Source organism: Pongo pygmaeus, chromosome 5 (genome assembly GCF_028885625.2).
Source record: "Pongo pygmaeus isolate AG05252 chromosome 5, NHGRI_mPonPyg2-v2.0_pri, whole genome shotgun sequence".
NCBI lineage: Eukaryota > Metazoa > Chordata > Mammalia > Primates > Hominidae > Pongo > Pongo pygmaeus.
In genome coordinates this window covers 42,591,389-42,603,728 of record NC_072378.2, presented here as the reverse complement: position 1 = coordinate 42,603,728, position 12,340 = coordinate 42,591,389, and the positions used below count along the sequence as shown (strand labels likewise).

The following is a 12,340-nucleotide window of genomic DNA, read 5'->3' as shown; positions in this document are numbered from 1 at the left end:
ACAGGCTAAAAGGGGGTGTGTGTAAATACAGAGGCTAGTACTTTTCAAGAATATTAGAAGTATAATTTAGCTAAAATAAAACAAGTTCGCCATTTAGTCATTCTTAGCACTAAAGAAAGACCTTACAGTATCTGTGCTGGCCTTGTCTAAGGCTCCATGTTTATTTTAAAGGATATTTTTAAAGGTTATTTCTCAATCTGCCACTGGTCCCCCACTAGTCTGAATTGGTGAGCTTTTTCCAAATCAGGTTTCTTAAGGCCAGGCACACCTGTAATAGGCAAGTTCTAGGGGGATACCCCTCCAAATAATGTTGCCCCTTCCAGAGGAAGCCCATTTTCCTCAAGTCAGTGTGCTTGTCTTTGTTTGTACATGATATAGGACAGTGCTGTTCTCCAGAGTGTACTGAATGCTGCTTATTAAGCCTGTCACTTAGATGGAGAAAGCAACAGTCTTTAAAATATTTAGATCCTAAAGCAGAAATTCATTTGATTTGCATTTAAGAAAAAATGAAAATTAAAAAAAAAGATATATACATTTTGTATTCACTTTGAAGAGAACAGAAGAGATTGCTGGCTTGTTTTCCATCTTTGATGTTTAATGACCTGGCCATTTTGTATAGAGTGTTCAGTGCAGCATGATTACGATAATGACTTTAAGTGATGGTATTTCTTGGTGAATTTGTTCAGAAATTAGATGCCTCCTCAAATCATAGCTCTATGTACGGTAAGTTGTGTACCAAATGGGAAGTTATCTTTTACTTTTTCCCATCAAATGCTCAGCAAGGTAGATATTTTTCCTTTCCAATTTTTCTGTACACAAGAAAAAAGATATTTTTTAATGACTTTTAAAAATCACAGTGGAAAAAGCATGCTGGTTTTATTTTATTCCTTGCCTAACGATGGAGGCTTTGGTTGCTAAGTCAGCGATAGGTTTTTCCTATGTGAGAAAATAAACAGAGCTTGGCCAGGCGTGGTGGCTCACACCTGTAATCCCAGTACTTTGGGAGGCCGAGGCAGGCAGATCACAAGGTCAAGAGATCAAGACCATCCTGGCCAACATGGTGAAACCCCGTCTCTACTAAAAATACAAAACTTAGCTGGGCGTGGTGGTGCACGCCTGTAGTCCCAGCTACTCAGGAGGCTGAGGCAGGAGAATCGCTTAAACCCAGGAGGCAGAGGTTGCAGTGAACTGAGATCATAACACTGCACTCCAGCCTGGTGACAGAGTGAGACTCCATCTGAAAAAACAAAAACAAAAACAAAAAATCAAGCAAACAAACAAATAAAAAAAAAACAGAGATCATAAACTTAACACAGCAACTACTATAGCTAGACAGCCCCGTAGGTACTCCCCTTAGCTGATGAGTTTAACAAGCTTGAAGCCAGGACTCTTGCGATTCAGGGATATGGATTTACATCCCTTTATAGCAGTGGTTCTGAACTGGGGACGATTTATTCCCCAAGAACATTTGGCAATGTCTGGAATTTGTCATAACTTTTGTCATAAATGGGGAGGTGCTACTAGCATCTGGTAGGGCCAGAGATGCTGCTAAACATCCTATACATCAGAGCCCCCCACCCATCACAACAAAGAATTATCCAGCCCAAAATGATAGTAGTGCTGATGTTAAGAAACCCAGCTTTATGGCAGGATTTTAAAATTCTGCCCAGATCCTTCCTCTTTTTATCATTCTGTATTAAAATTTGGGGGTCTTAAACATTGCTTCAACAATGGGCTACTGATTAAGGCTATCTATAACGTAGAATATGTCAGAAAACCTAATCATTGTCTTTCAAACTGGATTCCTTAGGGTGCTAGGGCTTCCTCGGGGTAGATAGAGCTGAGCAAACAGGCCCAATACTGGGGCGCTGTCTCCATTCTAGCCAGAGCACCTCTGCTTTTAACTTGAGCCTGAGTTTTTTGAGTAAGAACTGATTTCCTAAAAAAGAAGGAGGGAGGGAAAGAGGAAGGAAGGAAGAAAAACGGGAGGGAGACAAGGAGGTAGTTACCATCTTTTAAAAAGTTTGAGGCCAGGCACGGTGGCTTACGCCTGTAATCCCAGCACTTTGGGAGGCCAAGGTGGTCGGATCACAAGGTCAGGAGATCGAGACTATCCTGGCTAACACGGTGAAACCCCATCTCTACTAAAAATACAAAAAATTAGACGGGCGCGGTGGCGGGCGCCTGTAGTCCCAGCTACTCGGGAGGCTGAGGCAGGAGAATGGGGTGAACCTGGGAGGCAGAGCTTGCAGTGAGCTGAGACCGCACCACCACACTCCAGCCTGGGTGACAAAGTGAGACTCTGTCTCAAAAAATAAATAAATAAATAAAAAAGTTTGAAAGCTGGTCCAGCCTTCTCATTCTTCAGATGGAAAAAAATAAAGTATACAGAAGGGAAATGGCCCAACAGCTTTAGTTATAGTAGAGCTGGGTCCAAACCCCTGACGTCTTGACTTCTAGACAGTAGCTTTATTCTTTATCCTGTGCCACGTCACTTCTTCTCTTCTGATTGTAGCAGTGATGAGGTTTTGATTGGCACAGGATTTGTGGTTGTGGTATTTGATGTTTACCTTTTGTAGCATATGCCCAAAGTTTGCTTATATAAAACCCTTGTGCCCTGTCATTAGACAGTTTCAAGTATTCCATGTTTACCACTGAGTAACTAATAACCCTAATTTCCTTTTCAGGACTGTAGATGTCATGTCACTCCCTTTCTTCCCCAGGTGTTCAGCTCCCGACAGGCACTGAATGGCCATGCCCGCATCCATGGGGGCACCAACCAGGTGACCAAGGCCCGAGGTGCCATCCCCTCTGGGAAGCAGAAGCCTGGTGGCACCCAGAGTGGGTACTGTTCGGTGAAGAGCTCACCCTCTCACAGCACCACCAGTGGCGAGACAGACCCCACCACCATCTTCCCCTGCAAGGAGTGTGGCAAGTAGGTGCAGGGGACCGGGGACTGAATCTGAGTTCATGATGGGTAGTTGCTCTATGGGAGCTGGGCCAGGATGGCCTGAGGTTTCTTCAATCAGAGAAAATAACTTAGACCTCAAAACTCTTCTTCATATCATCTTTGGGATGGGTATGTAGTCCTTGTCGCAGACTCAGAATATGGCCATTCTGTTATCTTAGAGCCTTGTAAGGATGGATATCTTCAGAGAGTGAACCTCTAAGTTACAAAACTTCACTCTTTCCCAGGAATGGCAGGTGGGACTCTGGTTCCCACTCCTTCCCTTCACACCCAAGCTGTGTTCACTAGCATTACTCTGTTTGGATCCCCGATGAATGATTTGAGAATGGCTCTAGAACACCTAATCAGGAACTCTCTATAACACAGATGGCTCATACAGGGTAATCCTACCACCTTCGCTTACTTCTGTGACTAAGGCAGACATCACTAATCAATCACCACACTTTGCTATCACTTTAAGACAAAGCCTCAATTACTTTTCAGTGTCATGCTTCAAGCTGCACAACCAATTAATCAGAGTTGACACATGAAATAAAACCTATTTGTTATCCTTCCCTTTTAGGTATAATTGAAAAAACAACAACAACTAAAGAAAAAAGTAACATGAGATAGTAATTATAATAGCTAACGCTTATTGAGCACTTATTTTGTTACATGCTTTATGTGTATGAGCTCACTTAATCCTTACATAGAAACTCCATGTGATACAGATACTGTTTTTTTATCTTTGTTTTACAAATAAGGGTTTAAAAATTAGGTAAAATGACTTGACCTAAGTCACAGTGCCAGTAAAGAGCAGAACTGAGATTTGAATCCAGTTTTGTCCAAATGCAGACCTGGGCTTCTGACCACTGCTCTGTCCTTTTGGTTTACTTTGTTTTTTTGCTTTAGGTAGAAAATGCCATTGATGGTAAGATGGGTGATTCCCTCCCACAGCCTCCAGTAGAGAATTCCAGTGTAGTTCTCAATGAGTCCACCTGACTAGAAGGGTACTACATTGTTACGAATTACATCCTTTAGGAGCCTTGCTGAGTTCCTCTTCCCATAATTCCTAGTGCCTCAAGCATGAAAAGGAGTATTACCTGGGAGAGATGCTGCCCAAGTGGTTTCTGAAACTCTACCAGGAAAACATCCCTAGTTACATAAGCAAGGCCAGGTGGAACCTCTACTTGTACATCCTCGTAGAGTAGAGCAGGCAACTTAATAGTAACTGCTGTTTATCAGCTACTCACTATGTGCCTGGCACTGTTTTAAAGGATTCTTTACATGTTTTAGTCTGTTTTGTGTTGCTACAACAGAATATCACTGACTGGATAATTTATAAAGAAAATAAATTTATTCCTCATAGTTCTGGGGGCTGGGAAGTTCAAGGTCAAGGGGCCTGCATCTGGCAAGGGCTTTCTTGCTAAGTCATCCCATTGTGGAAGGGCAAAGAGAGGAGAGAGAGAGCAAGAGGTTGAACTTGCAGCCTCATACCCTATTATAATCGGCATGAATCCATTCATGAGGGTGAGGCCCTCGTCACTGAAACACCTCCCATTAGGCCACACCTTCCAACACAGCTGCATTAGGGATTCAGTTTTCAACATGTGCTGTTTGGGGGACACATTGAACCCATAGCACATGTACTGATTAATCTTTAAAATAGCCCTGTGAGGCAGGCACTTCTAGGAGCTTCTTTTTTACAGGCAGAAACTGAGGCACAAAAAGGTGAAGCCCCTGTTGCAGTTCACAGCGAGCAGCCTAGTGGGGATTCACACCATGCAGGCTGGCCTGGCCTTGTGCTCCTGGCTCTATACCATGCTGCCTCTGGTTAAGCCCAGCTTGATGGCACCCACCAAAGTGAACTGGAACTAGCAGATCACTTCCCCCTGTGAAGCACAGGGATGGGAGAGGTGGGATTCGGTGTGGGTCTCCTCCACACCCTGCTGTCCTTCCAAGCTGGCCATGATGTCATTTTAACATCACCACCCACCACACTGGTGCACCATGGAAGAAATGGGCCCCTGGATTGATCTTAAGGCTTTTTTAATTGAAATAATGATGGAACCACCCTCAGCTGACTCTCAGTGATCTCCCACTTATTTGTCCTGGAGTGGCAGCATCAGGGTATCAGGGTCTTGCCAGTTTTCCCCCTCGAGGAGCCAGCACCTCCCGCTCATTAGGCTCAAACAGGCTACAACTCTACATTCCACCAGGTGGAGACAGAGGATGATTTAACTAAAAAAAATCAGTATTTCATGTTTCCCAGCCATGTCTCAGTGGCATCTATTAAATGTTTTTTTTTTTTTTTTGGAGTCTTAACGTTGCTTGGGAACTTTTTCTACCAGAAATCCAGTTATGATTTCATGGAAAATACAAATGGTTTCTGTGGCTTTTCCTAACTCAAAATAACATTAGGCAAATGTTCACAAAATACCTCTTAGAGGTGCTGAAATTATGTTTGTTACATTTAACCATTTTCAATGTGTCCAAGCAGAATTGTGATTTATCAGCCCTGTTGGACTCAGGCCTTAGAAACCAGGTGTTTTGTGTGTGTGTTTTTGTTTTGTTTTGTTTTTTCCTTCATGAGCTCAGGAGTGACTAAAGAGTATTATGCCACCCCCTCTCCATAAACAGTCTCACACCTGGGTACACTTCTTCTGAAAAAGGTCCAGATATTTAATATTTGAGGTTTTGTGGGCCGTTTACTGTCTTTATCATAACTGCTCAGCTTTGCCACTGCAGCACAGAAACGGCCATCAACATTACATAAACAGACATGGCTATGTGCCAATAAAACTTTATTCCCAAAAACAGTCAGGATTTGGCCCACTGACCATAGTTTGCAGACCTCTCATCTAAAGAATTAACCCCAGCAATATATCATTTTTTCCCAGGGTTTCTCAACCTCAGCACTATTGGCATTTCGAGTCTGCTAATTCTTTGCTTGGGGAAGAGGGAGTGTCCTCTGTGTTGTAGGATGTGTAGCCATTATGATAGTATCATGGCCACAAAGCAGGGGCCTTAAGTGAAAGGGAGTAGTAGATGCAGCTCAGAAGTCAAGTGCAATAAAGACAGGGGCGACTGAATTTGGCCACACAGAGTTAACGATGACCTCGAGAAGAGCAATTGGGTTGACAGGGAGGGGACAACAGTCCACTTGGAGAGGAAGAAGGAGAGAAAAAAGAGATCCACCAAGTGCGTGTGGGCAGATCCTTCAAGAATTTTGACCGTGGGTTGGGCACAGTGGTTCACACATGTAATCACAACATTTTGGGAGGCCAAGGTGGGAGAATCACTTGAGGCCAGGAGTTCGAGGCAACATAGCAAGACTCCATCTCTACAAAATATTTAAAAATTAGCCAGGCATGGTGGTATGTGCTTGTAGTCCTAGCTAATCGAGAGGCTGAGGTGGGAGGATCACTTGAGCCCAGGAGTTCAAGGTTATGGTGAGCTGTGATCTCACCACTGCACTCCAGCCTGGGCAATAGAGAGACACCCTGTCTCTATTTAAAAAAACAAACAAACAAACAAAAACCAACAACTTTCGACTGTGGAGGAACAGGGGCAGAGGCCAGAGGCAGATGGTGGGTTGTTTCATGATGGGGACCATCAGGGCTTGTTAGCATGATTTAGAAGATTCTCCACTGGAGAGGGTATGGTCAGTGATGAGGAGAAGGGGGAGGCTGAAAGAGGAGAAAGGGCCTGTGCTCCAGACTCCAGGTGGACAGGAGGCCTTTGAGAATTCCTCCTCCGTTGTCACAGGAAGGAAGCCTGAGGCACGGTCAGTGTGTTCTGTCCCCATCCCTTTCCTTGTAATGCTTGGAGAGGAAGGAAGAGAGGTGACAGGTCACAGGGGAAGGAAGTCCTAGAAGCCCAGCAGCCAGGGACTCTGTCAGACCACGCACCCCCATTCCCCATAGGACATCTGGATTTCCAAGAACTCAGATCTCCTTCTAAATTCTACACACCTCTCTTTCTTTATTTTTAGAGTCTTCTTCAAGATCAAAAGCCGAAATGCGCACATGAAAACTCACAGGCAGCAGGAGGAACAGCAGAGGCAAAAGGCTCAGAAGGCAGCTTTTGCAGCTGAGATGGCAGCCACGATCGAGAGGACTACGGGGCCCGTGGGGGCGCCGGGGCTGCTGCCCCTGGACCAGCTGAGTCTGATCAAACCCATCAAGGACGTGGACATCCTCGATGACGACGTCGTCCAGCAGTTGGGAGGTGTCATGGAAGAGGCTGAAGTCGTGGACACCGATCTTCTCTTGGATGATCAAGATTCAGTCTTGCTTCAGGGTGATGCAGAACTATAAAGCCCTGTGTGTCACTTAGAGACAGTGAAAACCCACGGCCTCCATCTTCATTAATCAGGAAACCTGGACTGCCTGCTTGTTTTGTAACCCTTTTAAACTACCTGTTTTAAAAGTGGTCATTTTATTCAGGTTTAGAAAAAAAAATCCCATTTCTTTTCCTTTTATTTAAAAAAATTTGTTTTTGTGGGGGGTTGGGGGAATAAATAATTGGCACAACTATCTTTAAGAGGTGTTTCATCTGGGCTCCCTTCTCATGAAATCATTCCCGGTAGGGACTGAAGCTGACCTTCATGTTCCATTGCATTCAGATGTCAACCATCCCATTTGCCTTTTATCCCAAAGCTTGCTGTGAGTGTGTGTGTGTGAGAGGCAGGCGACCCTCTTAGTACTGGGGTCTTGGGGTCAACTTTTCCCATCAAGCATTACTTTGATTCTGTTCTGACCTCATTCCATAGTTTGCAGTGAGCATGGCATCTTTGCCTGGAGATACTATGCTAGGGGCAGCTTTCCAGGGGCAAAGCAAGCCCTCGTGTTACACGGCTGTCCTCCAGCTCACACGACATGTGAGGAGATGACCAAATGTGAAAACAGGTTTCCCCTGTGTTGCCCGTCATCCTTTGGCCCATTCACAGGAATGGAGTACTGTATAATTTTAGGTTTTCATTCCCAGCAGTGTTTACTGAGGACCTGGTTTTCTAGAACAGGTGTGTCCTGTCTTCCATGTTCCCTGGGGGCTGGTTAGCTCCAAGTTGTGGGTGGCAGAGCTGTGTTTCAGCATGAACTGACTAGAGACCCATCTGGAGGCAAATATTAAGTTGCCAGGACTGCTTTCACTTTAGGGTGATTGAAGGACACATATTGAATGAAGTACCTAGAATGCCAGAAAGTGTTCTGTTGCCCAAAAAACAAATCAGAAAAGCCTATTCTTTTTTGCAACACTGTTAATGATTAGTGGAGTTCTGAAATTACTTTGTGCCACTTGGAAGTACTGTGAAACCACATTCACCGGGATTTTGCTCTAATTCACATCCGCTGGACTGAAGTTTACTTTGATGTTAGCTATAAGAAATAGTTTTCTAACACATATGATAGCAAATACAAGACAGATAGTATTGAAGGCCAACAAAAATGGCTTCAGATACACCTTAGCTATAATGTTTGCATTCAAACAATGAATGTATTCATCACAAGTCACTTACCAAAGCACTTCTAGACTTCTCCAACCTCCATGACTTTGCTCTGCTTCCTTCTGTCCCTGTCAGCAGGGTTGCTGTTTGTACTTGAAGGTAATAAACCTGTAATCCTTCAAAAATGCCATTTAGCCCCAGGCTTCTGAGCTGAGTCAGACTGACCCATCCCACCGTTAGGGCAAAAGTCAGGCTGGGACACAGCGCCAGTACAGAGAGGATCCTGCTTCATGCAACTCCCCTTTCGGAGTTAATGCAGTGTGATTTCCTGGGCCGGTGTTTTCAGGCATCGCCCACCCCAGGTATGCTGGTTCCCAGCTCCACGTAGGTGTGCCTATCACGCTGGGCCACTTTGCTGACAACATTCATAGCTTGACATGAGAGAGAGTATCAGCAGAAGCATGAGAGTAGGACCTGACGTCTTTGACTCTGCAAAAGCATTTAGCACACACTCACTGGGGGGAACCGGCTGTGAGCCACAGCAGCCCACACAGGCAGTGGTCTCTGAACTTCAGGAAAGCCATGGACAGAAGAAAAAATAAAATTCTTTTCCGTCATTCTATTTTCAAAGAAGAGGTCTTGGCGTTTTCCTACATCTTTTGTTTAGAGGGAAAAAAAAAGTCTCATTTGCTGCCATTTCAGAAAGTTTATGCTATCCTGTTTTATCCAAGCAGTTATGAGTCAGGAACTGCCTGGGTAGTGTGCATCAACTTTGTGGCCGAACCATTACAGCTGTCATATCCTTGGCTGATCGTTTCTCCCAGGGACTACTGCCCTCCACTTAGTGTCTGAGGGTGAGCCTAGAAGGGTGCTGCTATTGGGTCTATGGAAGCTTATCTATCAAAGGAGCAAACATCCAGAAAAGTGTTTCTAAAGCAAATGTATTGCCTCTGTTTAGAGATTTGCCCAGCTGTTCCAGTTTTAAACATTAAAAAATAAACTCAGTTGCCATGGCAAAAATAGAATGCACAGCTTACTTATAATTTTCCATGCAGTATAGCTTAAGGATTTTTGACTTGAAACAACCAAAGAACTCCTCCTTAACGAGACAGTTCAAATTCCTGAATTAGTATTTCTTGACTATCAACTTAAAGAATGGACTTCCTAGTACAATGTTGCACTTATTTTTTTTTTCTGAAATAATTCTGCCTGCATGTATGTGTTGTGTTTTAGCTTCTCCCCTTACCCCACCCCAAAGAACTTTTCTTCCTAATGGTTAATGTCTCAACTCGGTTACTGTTTACTATCAGATGGTTTTTCATTAGTGAATTTAGACCTCTTTGAGAAAGCTTGTATATAAAAAGTTAACAGATATATTTTATGGAAAAACCCATCTTATTTTCAAATATATTTAACTGCTGTTATATTTTATTAGAGGAAGGTTGTAAATATTTTCTAGGAGTTCTATTGTAAAGAAAAGTATTTTTGAAAAAAATTAATGTAATAAAAAGGAAAACATTTTTAAATAGTGGTTGTGATTGCTTCCTGTTCTGGCTTCGTTATGTTCTATTCTCAGCAGATGAATTGCATGCCTTCCATATCAGGATGTAATTTATTCAGGTTTGCACTATTATAAGTTGACATCATAATATCTAGTGTGCTTAACTGTATTTTCCCGGAATGCAAGTCCCTTGGTCCATATTAAAGCACTATGTATAGCATATTCATAATTTTTCTTTTGTAATGTGTGTATTTTTAATAAGGATTTTATGTAACATTTTGGCAACAAGAGGACAGTATTTTCTAGTGAATTTTATAATAACATTTTGCTAAAAATGTTTCTTCCTAGGTCAGTTTTTGTTAAGGTGAACCAAAAGTCTTATTTTACCAGGGGTTTAAAAAAAGTTTGAAGCTTGAAAGCAAAGTTATATTTAAACATCATATGTAACAAATAAATAAAGATGTTTTATAGACTTGTCCTAAAAAGGTGCATTCCTTAAAAAAAAAAAAAAAAAAAAAAAGAAGGAAACTGGGGCATTCTAGGTTGTTTCCCCTCCAAGTGATAAGCTTTTTTTTTTTTTTTTCTTAATTATCACAATGCTTCTTCAAAAAGGGAACCAGGGAAATTTTATTTAACACATTCTAATCATTAGCCTTCTCAGAAAGTTATTACAGTTCCTATAGATGGGCATTCATCAAATGGAGATGTAACCAAATAGACACTGTCATATTTATTTGTGAAAACCTGATTCAATATTGCATCAGCTGCTCTGAAAATAAAATATTAATCTTTTGCATTTCGTTTGGCTTAAATATTTCTTCTTTCTAGCCACTGCTATGACTTCTCAATGCTGGATAAATGCTAGTTTACCTGTTAATTGGTTTCTGTAGACAACAAGTTTAAGTCTACTGATCAAATTTAATGATTATTATCAAAGTGTCCCCTGACTCCGGAGACCCGGACATACATTTCTGCTATTCAAGCAGTGGATGAACCACTTGGGGACTTGGTGGTCTCTAAACCTTATGACTCACACTGTGATTCAAGGGAGCACACTGTGACACACAGGTGTCTTACACTAAATCCTCCACAAAGTCTTAAGTCCACCCCGATTTATTTGCATTTTAAATCTGAATTTCCAAATTTGAGTAAGTAAGTTTACTTTTTTTTTTTTTTTTTGACAGTCTTGCTTTGTTCCCCAGCCTGGAGTGCAGTAGCCCGATCTCGGCTCACTGAAGCCTCCACTCCTGGGTTCAAGCAATTCTCACGGGTCAGCCTTCCAAGTAGCTGGGACTATATAGGTCATGCACCACCACGCCTGGCTAATTTTTGTATTTTATTAGAGGCGAGGTTTCACCATGTTAGCCAGGCTGGTCTCGAACCCCTGGCCTCAAGAGATCTGTCCGAGGCCCACCTCAGCCTCCCAAAGTGCTGGGATTACAGGTGTGAGCCACTGCACCTGGCTGTATGTTTACTTTTTTTTTTTTTTTTGAGACAGACTCTCCCTCTGTCACCCAGGCTGGAGTGCAGTGGTGTGATCTCAGCTCACTGCAAGCTCTGCCTCCCGGGTTGATGCCATTCTCCTGCCTCAGCCTCCCGTGTAGCTGGGACTACAGGTGCCTGCCACCACCCCCGGCTAATTTTTTGTATTTTTAGTAGAGACGGGGTTTCGCCTTGTTAGCCAGGATGGTCTCGATCTCCTGACCTCGTGATCCACCCGCCTCGGCCTCCCAAAGTGCTGGGATTACAGGCGTGATGTATGTTTACTTTTTCATGGTCAACAGAAAACTATAGAAGAACTTTGAAATTCTGGATTTCATATAGAAGTTTACAGAATTTTACAAAAATAAATTTGCTTTAAGTGGGGAATGCCTATTCAAGACCTTGATCTAGATTCTTTTGGAGGGTGGGGGAGGGGGGGAAGGGGGGTTGTTGTTTTTAAACTAATAGAGACAGGGTCTCACTATGTTGGCCAGGCAGATGTTGATCTCCTGGCTTCAAGCAATCCTTCTGCCTTGGCCTCCTGAAGTGCTAGGATTACAGGCACGAGCCACCGCACCCAGCCTCTTTTGGATTTTTTTTTGTTTTTGAGATGGAGTCTGTCGCTCAGGCTGGAGTGCAGTGGCGCGATTTGGGCTCACTGCAACCTCCACCTCCCGAGTTCAAGGGATTCTCCTGCCTCAGCCTCCCAAGTAGCTGGGACTACAGGCAAGTGCCACCACGCCAGGCTAATTTTTTTTTTTTTTTTTTTTTTTGTATTTTTAGTAGAGATGGGTTTCACCGTGTTAGCCAAGATGGCCTGGATCTCCTGACCTCATGATCCACCCACCTCGGCCTCCCAAAGTGCTGGGATTACAGGCGTGAGCCACTGCGCCTGGCCTTTTTTGGTTTTTGACTTTAATTTTAGCTGTTTACTTTAGACAACCTATACCAAATAAAATAGCTA

The 12,340-nt window shown here is 43.2% G+C and overlaps 1 protein-coding gene across 6 annotated transcripts in view; it reads left to right on the top strand.

The window, feature by feature from the left end:
* TRERF1 (transcriptional regulating factor 1) overlaps window positions 1–10,693 on the top strand; it is a 44,649-nt gene extending 33,956 nt beyond the window's left edge. For 3 of the 6 annotated variants that reach the window (XM_054493385.2, XM_054493382.2, XM_054493379.2), the window contains 2 exons: window positions 2,724–2,935; window positions 6,942–10,693. In XM_054493385.2, the coding sequence (XP_054349360.1) occupies window positions 2,724–2,935; window positions 6,942–7,266 (537 nt within the window). In that variant the 3' untranslated portion in view covers window positions 7,267–10,693. Of the gene's footprint in view, window positions 1–2,687; window positions 2,936–6,941 lie in introns of all 6 variants that reach the window. The other 3 variants (XM_054493384.2, XM_054493380.2, XM_054493378.2) reach the window with 1 other exon arrangement.
* The last annotated feature ends 1,647 nt before the right edge of the window (window positions 10,694–12,340 follow it).